Raw genomic sequence first — 16966 nt, 5'->3', positions numbered from 1 at the left:
ACAACAAAAAAAACAGGACAGGGCGCAAGGCAGAACACGCACAGGCTAACACTTGAATGATACTTAAAAAAAGAAATAATAGTAACCGATAAGGAAATTAAATAAAACAAATAATTAAAGATACTTAAAAAAGAAATAATAGTAAATGACAAGGAAATTAAAGAAAACAAATAATTCATTGATTAACAGACTCACAAAATAAAGGGGTACAGGGGAAGGGGATCCGAGATTCGGGAAGGGAAGGGCAAAATTTAAAAAAGAGAGAGAGATAGAGAAAAAAACTAGGGGCGAAAGGAAAGATACTTATCGCAGACGAGAAAACAACAAGGGACACAAACAGAAGTGTCACCAAAACAGTATGAATCAACAAAGACATACATCTGAGGAACACAGAGGGATGCGGCCTTGGAACGGTCAGCAGCATAAGTACTGCTGGGGAATTTAAACCGGTAAATCTGCATATATTATATCTTTCTTTTTTTACAGAATTTATACAACATAACGTACCGTCAACTATCTCGTCCGATTTGTCCATGCAGTCAAATACACCATCATTCTTTGAAAACTCCGGGATACATTGTCCGTTTAGGCACATCCATTGATCGTAGTCACACTCCGGGTAAACTAAAATGTTATTGTAAAACTCCATAAAAACTGCAAGCGTAATTGTAAAATAAATCGTCCTATGAGAGCTACCAGTGTTATTGGAAAATAATAATGAATCTCTCCCAAAAACTAAAAGAGTGATAATAAAAATAGAATTATCACTCCGTGAAAACTACATTTGTAATTGTAAAATTAGAATTTATTATTTCAAGTTAACTACATGTGTAATTGTAAAATATAAATGTTAAATATAAGTGAAAATAAGAATGAACCACACTGGGTTAACTACAAGTATGAATAAAAAATCAAATATAAACACAACTATATTGTTAAAAAAACAAAGTAACACTATGGATAATTGGAAAAATACGACTGAATCACACCGAGTAAACTACATGTGTAATTTAAAAAATATAATTACGATTCCAGGTAAACTACAAATGTTATTGTAAAATTAGATTGTAACACTCCGTTTTTGCTATAATTGCAATATAAAAAAAGAATGTTTCACTTCGGACAAAACAAAAAAAAACAAGAAGATAATTGTTTATCAACTTTAATAAGAAGTTTTTTGTAGACTGTACAAAATTTATTTTAGGAAAATAAAGTTATTTATGACATTTTATATTAAGATATTTCTTTTCGCAAAAGAAAGGCAATTTGTCAAAAGAATGTAGACTGTGTCCAAGCGTACCACAATCTATTTCATCAGCTCCATTATGACAGTCTCTATAGCTGTCACACGTCAGATTTACATTTATACATCGAGGTTCATCATCACCACAATAAAACTTGTCCGACAAACACGCTTGGTAATCTGTAATAACATTTACGAATCTTCTAATTATTATTTAAACGATCAAACATATATCCGACAACACATTAAGTATATCATATCTTGGTAATAATCATTTAAATAACTTTGTTTTAATTGAAGTTTTTACTTGTCAAACATCATACGTAATGATATGTGAGTGAAACCTTTACTTTATTGCCATCATTTTCAAAGAAACAATACTGAAATACAAGACACACAGAAAAAGCACTAAGACAATTACCAGGTTATACCCATTTTAGGGACATATGTTAAATTTATTAAAACATTTAGTAGATCCCTTACCACATGCTACCTCATCAGAACCATCCAAACAATTTTTCTCCATATCGCATTTAAATTCCTGTCTAATATATTCTCCATTATCACACATAAAAAGGTTACTATTGTTTTGTATACCAGTTCCATTTCTACTCAAATCCTCGAAGGTAAATCTAGAGAATCTAACTATAAAAGGAAACAATGGTATGGTATAGATCAAAGCACATGTGTTTACATTTGAAGAACATACACAAAATATAAATCGACATATAACTGTTGTCATTTATCAGTCTTGCTTTATTTTTCATCTTACTTAATGGTATCATATGTAATAAAAAGTTCTTTCGACGAAAATCATTATTACGTTGTTAGTAAAGGAAACTGCACAAATAAAGAAAAATCTGGGGAACAAAAAAAACAAATATTTACTCGTCCCCGGTATGCGGATTGGCCGTTCACATACCACTAAGGCTATAAATTCTTCATCACAGTTTACATCTGCCCATTTTGAATTCGAAAAAGTGCCAGACGTCTGGAGAATATCCCTCAGCATAAGGCAGTTGTTCAAACCAAACCCATTAGGTTCTACTGACATTACGGCATTGTCAAATCCCCTTCAAAAAACAATTGGAATACATTTCCCAGCTTATTTCAATGATAGTACAAGATAATTAGAAATTATTTATCAATGGAATTTTTGACCGTGTACATATTAAAATGGTATGAATTTTTTTGTAGTAACTAAAGAGACAACATTTTAGATAGACAAAACACATGATAGTTGTGAAGGTATGCATTCACAGTAGATTAGGCATAAAATTACATAATAAATAACTGTAAATTGTAAATAAATAAGTCATATAATACAGCACGTGCAGTACTATAAGTTGTTATAATACTGCACGTTTGTAACGTTTTTTTTTTTAATTATTATTGAATAATCGTATGGCTTATATAGTTTTATATACACGACTGCTTTCAATTTATAAAGAAATCTCACTTTTTCTTTAAAGAGAAGAATATACGGTTGTTTGCAAAATATCCCTCGCCTGGCGGCTCGGGTTATATTTCCAAACAACCGTTTACATAGGGCCATATAACCTGTCAAATATCCTACAACTATTAATATAAAATGTACGTCAGATAACATATTGAAATGAAGATGAAAAAAATGAAGTCTGAAATAGTTTTTGACATTTATTTCGAACAAGTTGCATAAACAAGATAAATAATCTTGAACTGAAATACGATTTGATTACTCATATAGCGCGAGCTTTTCAAAACTTACCATCTCATGTACATATATTTCTCCCCTGTTGTGTCGTAAAGCATGCCACTAGAGTGATTACGGTAAAGTCCTGAAATAAAAACACAAGTGAAGAAGGTGATACTTTTGTGCATGTTTATGGATATTTTACAAGTGTTCCTTTTATTCACAAAGTTCCAACATCATTCAAGAAATAACACAAAATGTCTACTCGAATTTAAACAAGAGGGCCATGATGGCCCTAGATCGCTCACCTGACTTATCAAACTCATCCAAACAATTACCTAGACAAGCATTCTGACCAAGTCTCATGACAGGTGAGTCAAAAATGTGACCACTACAGTGTTTATCCATATTTGAGCAGTGCGACCTAGTTTTTTACCCAGGTGTCACATATTCAAACGTGACCTAGAAATCACCAAAACAAACCTTCAGACCAATTTCCAGGATACTTGGATCAAAACATATTTGGGCGGTGTGACCTAGTTTTTCATCCAAGATGACCCATGTTCGATCTTGACTTAGAAATCATCAAAACAAACTTTCAGACCAATTAACAGAATATTTGGATCACAACAGTTGCCACTAGAGTGTTAACAAGATTTTTCTATTTTTAGCTCCTGTGACCTAGTTTTTCATCCGAGATATCCCATGTTCGATTTATTCCCAGCAATGACCTAGACAAGTTTCCTGACCAAGTTTGATGACAATTGAGTCAAAATTGTGACCACTAGAGTGTTAACAAGGTTTTTCTATTTTTAGCTCCTGTGACCTAGTTTTTCATCCGAGATGACCCATGTTCGAACTCATCCGAGCTATCACCTAGACAAGCATCTTGATCAAGTTTGATGATGATTGATGCAAAAATGTGACCGCTAGAGTGTTAACAAGGTTTTTCTATTTTTAGCTCCGGTGACCTACTTTTTCATCCGAGATGACCCATGTTCAAACTCATCCGAGCTATCACCTAGACAAACATCTTGACCAAGTTTGATGATGACTGATGCAAAAATGTGACCGCTAGAGTGTTAACAAGGTTTTTCTATTTTTAGCTCCGGTGACCTACTTTTTCATCCGAGATGACCCATGTTCGAACTCATCCGAGCTATCACCTAGACAAGCATCTTGACCAAGTTTGATGATGATTGATGCAAAAATGTGACCGCTAGAGTGTTAACAAGGTTTTTCTATTTTTAGCTCCGGTGACCTACTTTTTCATCCGAGATGACCCATGTTCGAACTCATTCAAGCTATCAACTAGATAAGCATCCTGACCAAGTTTGATGATGATTGGTCAAAAATGTGACCGCTAGAGTGTTAACAAGGTTTTTCTATTTTTAGCTCTTGGTGACCTACTTTTTTATCCGAGATGACCCATATTCAAACTCATCCGAGCTATTATCTAAACAAGCATCCTGACAAAGTTTGATGATGATTGGGTCAAAAATGTGACCACTAGAGTGTTCACAAGGTTTTTCTATTTTTAGCTCCTGTGACCTAGTTTTTCATCAGAGATGACCCATATTCGAACTCATCCAAGCAATTGACTAGACAAGCATTCTGACCAAGTTTGATGATGATTGGTTCAAAAATGTGACCACTATAGTGTTCACAAGGTTTTTCTATTTATAGCTCCTGTGACCTACTTTTTCATTTGAGATGACCCATGTTCAAACTCATCCTAACTATCACCTAAACAAACATCCTGACCAAGTTTGATGATGATTGGGTCAAAAATGTGACCTCTAGAGTGTTCACAAGGTTTTTCTATTTTTAGCTCTTGTAACCTAGTTTTTCATCCGAGATGAGCCATGTTCGAACTCATCCGAGCTTTCAACTAGATAAGCATCCTGACCAAGTTTGATGATGATTGAGGCAAAAATGCGACCGCTAGAGTGTTCACAAGCAATTGTGGACGTACGACGGACGACGTACAACGGACGACGGACATTCACCGATCCTAAAAGCTCACCCTGAGCAAGCTCAGGTGAGCTAAAAATGTGTGAATAGTGTAGTTTATAATTTGCGTTAACAAAAAAAAAAAAAAAGAAAAAAAAAGAAATAACATTCAACACTCATAAACTAAAACAAAAAAATGTTAACATAAATCTTTCTGGTAGTCCGTCCATTAAATGACTATTGATAACATTGATGAGCATATGAAAATGCAAATTTACATTGAAAGATAACGTTATGTTAAAGATTTTATATCGAGGATTTTAAAAAAAAATAAAAGAATTATCCGAACCGATGAATGAATTATTCACAACGCCAAGGTCAGTGAATGATCGTACAATAGCATCTTCGACACTATTAGAAACTGCTACAAGTTTTCCTCCAAGCTATACAGGGAAAGAAAAATAATGTTACTTAAAAACGTAATAACTACATCTTAGTCTAACACGTTTCACTTTATTCGCCTTTGAAACATCCAAGGCAGTCGAATGCATTACTCACACGAAATAATTAGGTGCGACATAAAAAAGGAATTTTTGCCCATTTTATAACCTCAGATGTGACGCCGAATGACGTCACGCAAATTACTCCTCCGATCAATATAGTTAAATAAAGAATAAATGAGCCGCGTCATGACAAAACCAACATAATGGGTTTGCGACCAGCAGGGATCCAGACCAGCCTGCGCATCCGCGCAGTCTGATCAGGATCCATGCTGTTCGCTTACCAACTATATTACAAGTATAGAAACTGATAGCGAACATCATGGATCTTGATCAGACTGCGCGGATGCACAGGTTGGTCTGGATCCATGCTGGTCGCAAACCCATTATGTTGGTTTTGTCGTGACGCGACTCAAATAAAGATATATTGGTTTGTTTATATTGCATTGTAGTACAAAAACCAAAGTTTAGCGTTCAGATAATAAGTGATTATAATATACATGTATCACATTTGAACTCGAACATGGCATAGCAAAGAATTTTTTATTAAATCAATGACTTACAGTAAAAAATTCCAATGACATAATAAATGGCTGATAATTATCGTATAGGATTTCACATTAAAAATATGGTTAAAGAATGATCCCTTGGATGCATTAATTACAACAAAATTACAAGAAAACTGCAGATTCGGTTTGATTGAGTCTGTACATGAAGGATAATGAAAAAGTGCAATATCCCTCACGCCTCCTAGCACCGGCTTGACCGTTACCCAATCTTCAACTCTTAAAGGTGCTTCAATCAATGATCCGAAAGGATCAGAAAAATATGACAACACTGAAGTGAAGTACGGGACCTAATTTTAGATTTCCTTCATTAGAAATCCGTATGTTCATCTGTGATTTTTGTTTTATATCGGTGAAAAAAATATACCTGATTACATTTGGAGTACGCTTTATTCCAGCTAACAGGCTGATTCTTGGTGATAAATTCATCATGTCTCAGGTAACATTTATATGGATATTCAACAAATAATTGATAATTGTACTTCATTCTTCCACAGAAATGGAATTGAGCTGTAACATAAGGATATGATCATAAGCTTGAAATTTTACATTTGAGCCGCGTCCAGACAAAACCAACATAGTGCGTTTGCGACCAGCATGGATCCAGACCAGCCTGCGCATCCGCGCAGTCTGATCAAGATCCATGCTGTTCGCTATCAGTTTCTCTACTTGTAATATGGTTGGTAAGCGAACAGACTGCGCGGATGCGCAGGTTGGTCTGGATCCATGCTGGTCGCAAACGCATTACGTTGGTTTTGTCACGGCGCGGCTCATTTGAAGTTAATTATCTTTATTTTAGTTACCTTTGAAGTAAATTAACTTTATTTTAGTTATCTTTATCATCCTTATTCATCAAATGAAAATAACATTTATCTAACATTTACAACTAGTAAACGTCCTACTTGTCAGATGGCTGAACTTTCTCCTGATCAGGAAAATAATTGCAAGTAACATTAATGAGCCGCGTCACGACAAAACCAACATAGTGGGTTTGCGACCAGAATGGATCCAGACCAGCCTGCGCATCCGCGCAATCTGATCAGGATCCATGCTGTTCGCTATCAGTTTCTCTACTTGTAATAGAGTTGGTAAGCGAACAGCATGGATCCTGATCAGACTGTGCGGGTGCGCAGGCTGGTCTGAATCCATGCTGGTCGCAAACGCACTATGTTGGTTTTGTCATGACGCGGCTCATTTTTTTAAGCAAAAACCTTTAACGAATTATATGTTAATACTGATGCCAACGATACTGCTTCCCGGAAAAGTTGAGATGAAACAAGGTGAAAACAACATTGATAATAAAAATAATTGTTTAGGGCAGTGGTGACCCAGTGGTTAAGGTGTCCTCCTCTCAACCAATGGATCATGGGTTCGAGCCCTACTTGGGTCAAGACCATGAATCTTTTTGTGACAGGAGTTGACTCGCAATATACAAGTTGCAAGAACTTAACAATCCAGCTTAAATAAATATGTTTTAACTGATTTTTAATTCATTTTTAAGTCATATCTTACTCTGATTGATAAAAAAACGCGCATATCTTTCTACATCTTGACCATTAGCTGCAAGCACATGTGCCCCTTCAAATATAAAAAAATAAACAATGAGTACTTTCTGTACAATAAACATGTAAACATATCATTCCATTCAGTCTACTGTATGGTTTGGTATATTAAGTCAAACCGGAACTGTTTTGTCCCTAATCGGCTTTCATTGATAAAGAAAAGTCAGAGTATCATAGCTGTTAAAACACCAACTCTCCATTACAAAACCGGATAAATTGAATATACAAGAAATTAACTTTGAGCTGTACTAGATCAAATCTTGGAGTCACAGCTTTGGGTTTTGACATATTGAAAACAGTTCAGGACAAAAGATGTGGTTAATGATAAGAAAAATATATTTGAAGTATGAAGTTGATCCTTAAGAAATAAAGAAATAATAGTAAAAAATAATGCTTTTTCAAGTAAAAAATTCTAAGTTCAAGGGAGATAAATCTAAAAATATTGGTGCTAGAATTATGAAACTTGTCATAAAAGATGTGGTTGATGATAAGTAACACATATTTGAAGCATGAAGTTGATCCCTTAAGAAATAAAGATTTAACAGTAAAAAATAATTTTTTTTTAAGGAAAATTCTAAGTTCAAGGGAAGATAAATCTGAAAATATTTGTGCTAGAGTTATGAACCTTGTCACATAAGATGTGGGTGATGATAAGGAATATATATTTGAAGTTTGAAGTTGATACCTTAAGATATGAAAAAGTTATAGTGAAAAATATTTTACTGCACCAAAACTTTAATACGGACGCGGACGCCGACGCCGAGCGGATAGGACAGCTCTCCATATACTTCGTATAGTCGGGCTAAAATTTAAAATGTCAAGTAATAAGAAGGTTAACCAGAAAAGAAAAGGAAAAAGGAACAGAAGTAGTACAAGTGATGAAAAATTGTTAACTCTTAGCAAGATATTTAAATCCACGACTTCGCCGCCGGCAAATTGATCTCTTAGTGACGTTTTGAACGAAACAAACTCGATATTGTGTGAAAGTGATACCTTCTCACCAGTAATCGCACCTAAAGACATAACTGTTAGAGTTAATGGTGTTAGTGGAAACACGTCAGTTTTAAAACATGAATGGTAAAACTACGGAGAGAGAGGTTGGACGTAGTGCCATCGGATCGACTGAGTCCGCGAGTACAACCGCGCAGATCGGATGAGCAAAGACCTTGTTGAATTGGATAACGTTGAAAAGTAGCGGAAAATTTTGATTTCGAATTGAAGAAAATATGGTTGCATATCAACGACACAGTCAAAATTACCCAGGGAAGGGTAGACCGGGTTGAGGATGATTAGATTTCGACGGTCAAACGCAAGAGCAAGAATGTGTGACTTAGAATGAGAAAAAGACTCTATAAAAAGTGAATTGAATTACATTAAAGCCCGAAGTATGAGAAACAATCTTGTTATTGGTAATCTACAGGAAACTGTGAACGAAACCCCGGCTCAAACTGAACAAATTGTCAGAGACTTTCTTATAAATAAAATACAAATAGCTGAGGAAAACGCACTTAATCTAAAGCTTGACCGGGTGCATCGAATGGGAGCGAGCCACAGCCATAATTTTGAAAATGTTTTACCTGTTTTTCCGGCAATCAAACGTTTGAGGACCAGTTGTTAAATGAGTACATTATAGAAGCGTGTGCTATTTTGTACAGTTACATAACTGTATAGTTTAATAAAAATGTTAAATACTGGTCACTTCCCAGTAGCATGGACAAAAGGCATCGTAATACCATTACATAAAAAGGGCGATAAATATGACGTCATAAATAACAGCGGAATTAACCTTGTTAAGCAAGTTATGAAAACTATTTTCACCAGTGTTAAATGAGCGTATAAATGAGTGGTCCGAAAACAATAATTTTGTATCTGACGCTCAATTTGGGTTCTGCAAAGGCCGGTCCAATATTGATGCAGTGTTTGTTCGGATCTCATTGATGCATCAGTTTAATAACGAAAATAAACGTTTGTATTGTTGTTTTATTGCTATGAAACGCTGATTTGACTCTCTATGTAGAAATTCTCTTTGATATAAGCTTTATAATACGTGATTAAATGGCAAAATTCTACGCATTATAAGAAGTATGTATCAATGTGTAAAGTCGTGTATACGTTCATGTGATGATATGAATCATTTGGATTTTTTCGATATAGCAATGGGTTTACGTCAAGGGAAGATATTTTCCCCGATTATGTTCTATTGTTTATTGAAGATCTTGAGCTTTACTTGCAAGATAGAGTAAACTGTGGACTTACTTTATTTGAGATATGTATGATATTATTACTATTCGCTGATGACATGGTTATTCTAGTTACAAATTCGTCTGATTTACAAACATCACTTAATAAGTTATATGAGTATTGTTATACTTGTGAAATACAGGTAAATGTAGATAAATCAAAATGTATGGTATTTAGCGGGGAGGCTTGCGAAATAAAGAAGTTTGGTTCTACGGTGAAAATTCATGTATTCTTGAAAATGTAAATGATTTTAAATATTTAGGTGCTACTTTTAATTATACAGGAAATTTTCATTAAATACCCAAAATGTATATGGAAAGGACTTAAAGCAATGAGTACACTCATAGTAAATTTATAAAAACATGACACTCTGCCGAAAGTGGCTTTACAACTATTTGATTCGTTTGTTAAGTCTACAATAAAATATGGATGTGAAATATGGGGTTTTGTGAAAATGAAAACAATTAGAAACTTTACATATCAAGTTTTGTAAGACATTATTGGGAATGAGATATTCGTCATGTAGTGTGTTGTTTACGGAGAGTAAGGTAGATGCCCCTTGTATATAAATAGATATGTCCATATAGTTAAATTTTGCCTCAAATTATGTCATAGGGAAAATGTCATTATTAAGGCTATAGAAGTGTCAGACTTAAACAATTGTTTATATGGTAAACCCAATTGGTTTACAAATGTAATAACTCCGATGTCTAAATATGGATTTTTACATAAAAAGAATGAAGTTGTAAGCACTAGAAATGTAAGCCTTCCTATTGATTATGCGGTATTTTAGAATGATTAAGCAACGTTTGATAGACGAATTTACACAAGTATGGCGAACTAGTATCAACATTATGGAGGTCTTAAATTTGTATAACACACTTACAAAACATATGCCATATTATAACAATAGGGCATATAGAAAAAGCATATAAAATGTGATTAGTTAAAATTATAAAAATATACAATGTAATTTATTAAAATATATACAACATACAAATGTATAATTACAAACATAGAACAAACAATGCATAACTACCGTCTACGCCCCCTAGCACCGGCTTAAGCAGAATTCAACATTTTACATGAACTGGTAAAATTTTGAATTTTGAAACATCCGCAGATGTGTTCATACGGCGGTTATCATGGAACCTTCAATGTGACACAGTAATGCCATTCCATGAAAAGAAGCGTATGGTCCCAAAGTAAAAGAATGCGTGTGCCCAAGAAAGCAATTGGCAGAACTAAATAAAAAGGAATTTTGAAAGGGGACAAGAGGTTACAAAATATTAAACATTGAATAACAAGCAAAGGACATACAATTCATAAACATTTAATTACAAAACGTTGAAAATTCAATTATAAAACAAAGAACACAAAAATTACATATCATAGAACATAAAAATAACAAAATATAGAATATACAATAGCAAAAGATTGGACAAACAATTGCAAAACATTGCAACATTTACAAAACATAGTGCACTATTCTATTTACGTTTAATTGATTGATGAGAGATAATTAAATAAATGCTTACAATCGTTTATCATAGAGACTTGTCTAAAGGTGGCGCGTTGTTTCTCTTCTCTATTTTCTTGCCATTTCAATAAAAATCCTGTCCCGGCGATACTGTCATCAGTAGCAAATTCAACTAGGAAGTCAGTTTCAAGGTACCAAACGGCCCTTGGTCGGTTAGCATTGCAGTACCTACAACAATAGACTAAGACATATATTGATGCATGCTTAACTTTAATTAAAGTTACAAATATATTTTAATGATTCATTTCGGTCGCTAAACGTCCATTACTTATCAACTTTACAATAATTAATAAGTTGTACGTTGCTGATGAAGATCTCAATAAGAACAGCAAAATGAAAACAAAAGAAGTATCAACAAGAAAAAGGGCGCTGTTACTTACACTCCTTTTACAGTCCAATCGCCTTTGTTAGAGAAATCTGGATTATATTTTGACAATCCCGATAATATAGTGAAATTATCGCCACTGCAGTCCACGCCGCCTGGTATATCAAAGTGCAGAATTTCAATTTTCACCAATCGGCTCACCATAAAAGACCATCGGCACATCAAGTTGGGATCTGTAATTCAATAATTTATAATTTCCCTTTTACCGGTACATTGTCAGCTGACGGAAAATACAGCCGTTGACAGATTCTGGCTAGTATTGTTGGTATTTACGGATATACTTGTATGTGCATCTGTTAGCCGATAAGCCGTTAACTGTGTGCTAGTTTAGGGAAAGCAAAACTAGTGAAATTGGGCAATATTTATTATGCCATGAAAAAACAGGTAGTTGATAACAAATTGTTATCCTATTATGTTAACGGTTATTCTAAGTGAAATATACTTATCTTTCTCTGAATTTAAAACTGTTGAGAAATAATTTATAGGATCTCGAAAAATATTTATTTAAATTGAACATCATGTGGTTTTCGAATTGGTCAGCTTTTACGGTCGTGCAGACTGGTCTGGATTTATACCTAGTCATAGATATGGCTTCATTATCAAAAGCTATACGTGTTTAAATATATTACATACGGTATTTGCCAAGATAGTTGAGGCTCAACAAATATCCACATGCACGTAATGTGTCACATATAGTGTTTTCTGCAAAATTTTGCGCTCTACATGTTGTGGGCTCATTTCTGCAACCCGTGCAATCTTCGGAGTGAGAGAGAGAAAAGATTCCCATTAGTTTCTCCAGCAATTAAGGAAAGAGCAGCAATAAATATATACAACTTAACCTAGTTTGTCAGAAAATTAATGTTAAAAATCTCACAGAAGGTGATCTTGGAGATTTGGCGCATTGAAAAGTTGCAGTAAACTGGTTGATAACTCTTGTTTTAAATTTATAGAGAACATTTGAAAAGTTTAACCGATGCTCTTTTGTGTAAGTAAACAATAACACACATAAAAAATAGCGCATACCAGTTTCTTCAATTCTAAGAGAAAATCCCGGCTTTGAATCTTCGAATGGTTTCCTCATGCAAGATATGTAATTGATATACAGGTACTTCATTCTTTCTATATATGAAACTGATTGTTCAAATGATGATGCGTTCTCGTGCGTCAGTATCACGTGCGGCCTATACGCCAAACTCCGTTCTTTTTCCCCGAGTGATAAAAAGTCAACGCAATTTTCAAGACCGTTTTTAATCTTCAAATATAACACTTATGTTATAAAACATATAGTAAATATTAAATCAACATAAAAATAAAGTATTGCGTTTTGTATTTTATAACGTATTTCTATATTCAAATAGCAATATGAATAATATCAACTACAAATTAACGCTACGCATTAGCATCTGACGGGCACCAATAGGAGGTCACCTTCTCGTGACCTTTCAAACAGCCAATTATCGGTGCGCTTTTCGCAATTTTGAAAGCGATGCGGTTTCTAAACCAGTACTGAGTTAATCATTTTCACGATTTCGTCCGAGAACAAACTAGCAAACTGGCAAAACAATCCTGCCTATTAAAAACTTAGTCTATTATTTCCAGTTTATCTGCTTTAAATTACTTTAAAACACTTTTTATGACAAAAATCAACAATACTTTTTACTTCCACGAACAACGGTATTTTGATACTTTGTCTAATGCTTTTTTGTAAAGGACGGTTTGATTGTGTGGCTCTCGGGAAATCCGAACAAAAAAGGTGAAACAAATACGATGGCAATCAGATCTACATGCAAGAAATAATTTACATAGCTCTTAACTTTAGTCAGATTGACTCAAGTAGCGTTAATTAGGAGCTGATTTTAATTAGATTGTACATTAGTATAGGTTCAATTGATCAAAAAGGCCTACTCATAACGGAAAAACGAATCACTTTCGGCCGACTCGTTATAGTGCTGAAGGTACGTATATAATTTATTTTCGTTGATTACATACTCTCCTTGTGTGTAAGGGGTACAACTTTTTCACAATTAGCTCAGCGACATAAAAAATCAATGAAGGAAAAGGTTCAATTTTTTGATACCAATTAACAAAAAATAAATAAAGTAAAGTGTCCGTCTTTTACTGATATAAGTATGGAAAACAACATTATTTGGTTATTACAATAATTAATTCAAATTAAAATCCAAAGCACGTGCAATGTTACTTTTCAGCGAACTTTTTATCACCCCTCGTACCTGCAGTACATGTATTTTTATACAGGGTAGAACCGAAACAAAAACATTATTTGATACTTTTTATTTCAGATCTAAATGAATGAATGAATGAATGATCACTTACTTTATCTTGATTCGGTGTGGGTATATTCAAAGTAAGATATGTCACTTTTACAGATTTGTACATGTAGAAGTTAATTTTCCAGGAACATTTCATATTTGGTGGGTGGGCTTCTGGATAGTATAGACTGGTAATATACATCGGATCCGTAAAATTCAATTCAAAATGACACGGATTTGCTACAGCACTGCCTGTTATAGGAGATAATGAAAAAATATATATCATGAAATATATCAAATATTTATCAAGGGATAAACAGAAAGATAACAATGTACTGTTTCATTTCTCTGGAAATTATTCACGTGCCATGCTTGATTGCATTGTTTATGATACTCTGAGATTTCATACAGAATAAAGGAAACTATGAGCATTTGAGAAATTTAAAGCAAATACACTTAAAAATAAAACTTTTTTGTTAAGTAGGCATATAGATATTCAACTTGTTATATATGTCACTCATGAATTACATCTGATTTTCTATTATGATATAAAAATGATGACACTTAACCCTTTCCTTCATTGCATTTTGTGAAAGGGATTTTTCCTAAAATTGACAAGTTCAACTGCTCATGAGAGACTAGAAATTTAGTGCTTACAATTCCCTAATCGCCCTTTGGGTCAATTTGCTGACAATTTCGCTTTTTTAGAGGACTGCCCAGTCTTAAGTTCCTGTTACCATGTCAACGAGAGAACATATCAAAATTGCACTTTTTTGCAATGATTTTTTCCATCAAAATTGATTTCAAGTGCTGCAACTTCTCAATAGATTGAGATAGAGTCAAGGGCTTTTCAGTGTTCGTTACACATTACCTTATGATCGACCTGGGGTCATTTTTAGCCTCTCACAAGTCCAATTTTTTTGGAGATGAGGGGGACTACCGCCCCCTTCAAACCTCCCAAACAGAAGGGGGCACATCCCCTTCTGGCAACCCCCGGTGTACCTTTTTGATAGGGGGCAACGCCAAAAAAGTGATCACTTTTTTAGCAACATTTCCTAAACGAAAAACATTGTTTGTGGTCTAAATAGGGTAATTTTTCACTGTTTGAGGTCTCAAAAAGGGGAGGGGGGGTCGAAAGCCGTCAAAACACGTCTATATGAAGTAAAGGGTTTACCCAGCAGATTATCTTGAAACCTGAAAAAAGGGTGCTTACAACAAATAACATGAACATTTCAGACTCGGTTTGATGAGTCTGTAAATGGGGGATAATGAAAAAAGTGCAACATCCCTCATGTCCTCTAGCACCGGCTTGAGCGGTACTCAATGATCCCGAAGAACCAGAAAAATATATGAATATAACAGCGACTTTATCAGACTGGACTGAGTTTTATAGTGTCAGTGGCATGTCATCAGACTTAAAATTACACCAGCAGTCTATGGAAACTATATGAGGACATAACTGACGTGTTTTCTCGTTCTTATATTCGAACCCTATATGGAAGGAAAGTGCGTACACAGGGCAAAATAAAAATCATTATGGGAATATTACCTTCAAAACAAATCTTTTCTCCGGAATCATATACCGACGATCTCTTGATTTTGTATGCATTCTTTTGTCCGCATGCCATCTTCTCACGTCCCTCAGTAAAGAATGACCACTGATTACATCCTTCTGTAGCTAAACAATTTCTACTACATGTTGTGGAATTTGTAGCTGTGCCAATATCCCTCGTCTGTGTGCCAGACATAGACGTCCCTCTCTCAAGTGACATTCCAACTATAGTACTAGTATCCTGACACTTTGGATCACGTAAAACTACCAAAAAACGGTTTTGAGTAAACATGCGACGTTTAGACATTATAATAAATGAGCTGCGTCATGACAAAACCAACATAATGGGTTTGCGACCAGCATGGATCCAGACCAGCCTGCGCATCCGCGCACTCTGATCATGATCCATGCTGTTCGCTTACCTACTCTATAACAAGTAGAGAAACTGATAGCGATCAGTATGGATCCTGATCAGACTGCGCGGATGCGCAGGCTGGTCTGGATCCGTGCTGGTTGCAAACCCACTATTTTGGTTTTGTCATGATGCGGCTATTATATTTACGTGTTAGACTAGTATAGCGTAGTATCAGTTTCTTGTACACCCTTTTAGACGAAACAACACAAGAGTTAATGAAACTCAACACATTAAATGAATGTGAATTATGTCCAATGGGTGTATATCTATATAGTACGTAACTTGAAATTGAATATAAAACGAGCCAGTATGAGCTTTTATCTTAAGATGCTCAAAATCGTACTGACTCGGTAAAATGAAGTCTCTATATACTCATATATAGAAGGCTGAAAAATGCCAAGTAGCCTCTGTTACATAGTGAAATGAATAATTCTTGATAAAATAGGAAGGTTAATTGAAATAGATTAACATAAATAAGACAGAATAGATATCATAATTATAGTAACTACACTTGTCACTGAGTTTATACCAGTCAATGATACATGCAGGTGTGGAATCGTTTATCTAATTCTCTAATTCTGTTTTCTTTGTATTGATTAAGGGTTAAACTTACTTTTATACATTGAAGCATTTTGAATTACAAAAACTAAAATTCTATTACACAACAAGTCCACTCTTGTCCATATATATATATTCAAAAACGCTAATTTAAATTTGCCGTAGCTTTCGGCCTTGCGGCCTTCTTCAGCAGCATTTATTTTTCATATATATATATGACAGTGTTGTTAGTCAGATCTGACTGAACCATGTGGTCATTTTCTTATGCACGTGTATTTCAAATCATTATTCTTAAAGAAAATTTAATGTTTCGAAAAAAATCAGATGTTAGTAGAAAACTTAAAATAAGATGAACCGACACGTGGAAATACATACGAGTCAGCAACAATACGTCATCGTTATGTAACTTATAAAGATATAAATAAGAATGAACCGCGCCATGACAAAATCAAAATAGTGCGTTTGTGACCAGCATGGATCCAGACCAGCCTGATCAGGATCCATGCTGT

The 16966-nt window shown here is 34.5% G+C and overlaps 2 protein-coding genes across 2 annotated transcripts in view; both read right to left on the bottom strand.

Annotated features, from left to right (window-relative positions):
• LOC132722738 (uncharacterized) overlaps positions 1 to 12776 on the bottom strand; it is a 33088-nt gene extending 20312 nt beyond the window's left edge. Inside the window, exons 1-11 of the mRNA XM_060707280.1 lie at positions 12686 to 12776; positions 11658 to 11835; positions 11276 to 11445; positions 7447 to 7512; positions 6302 to 6444; positions 5218 to 5311; positions 2991 to 3060; positions 2132 to 2316; positions 1727 to 1888; positions 1301 to 1423; positions 508 to 624 (exon numbers count right to left, since the gene is read on the bottom strand). Of these exons, the coding sequence (XP_060563263.1) occupies positions 508 to 624; positions 1301 to 1423; positions 1727 to 1888; positions 2132 to 2316; positions 2991 to 3060; positions 5218 to 5311; positions 6302 to 6444; positions 7447 to 7512; positions 11276 to 11445; positions 11658 to 11835; positions 12686 to 12776 (1399 nt within the window). The remainder of the gene's footprint in view (positions 1 to 507; positions 625 to 1300; positions 1424 to 1726; positions 1889 to 2131; positions 2317 to 2990; positions 3061 to 5217; positions 5312 to 6301; positions 6445 to 7446; positions 7513 to 11275; positions 11446 to 11657; positions 11836 to 12685) is intronic.
• A 1154-nt stretch (positions 12777 to 13930) lies between these two features.
• On the bottom strand, positions 13931 to 15731 carry LOC132722729 (uncharacterized). The gene is made up of 2 exons (XM_060707268.1): positions 15482 to 15731; positions 13931 to 14184 (listed from the first exon to the last, which is right to left on the bottom strand). Exons 1-2 carry the CDS (start codon positions 15702 to 15704, stop codon positions 13940 to 13942), a joined length of 468 nt encoding a protein of 155 aa, XP_060563251.1. The 5' UTR covers positions 15705 to 15731; the 3' UTR covers positions 13931 to 13939.
• Positions 15732 to 16966: the final 1235 nt, after the last annotated feature.

Source organism: Ruditapes philippinarum, unplaced genomic scaffold, assembly GCF_026571515.1.
Source record: "Ruditapes philippinarum isolate M1 unplaced genomic scaffold, ASM2657151v2 ctg147_1_1_1_1, whole genome shotgun sequence".
NCBI classification, from domain to species: domain Eukaryota; kingdom Metazoa; phylum Mollusca; class Bivalvia; order Venerida; family Veneridae; genus Ruditapes; species Ruditapes philippinarum.
The sequence above is the reverse complement of the archived record's forward strand: the minus strand, read 5'-3'. Positions and strand labels throughout refer to the sequence as shown.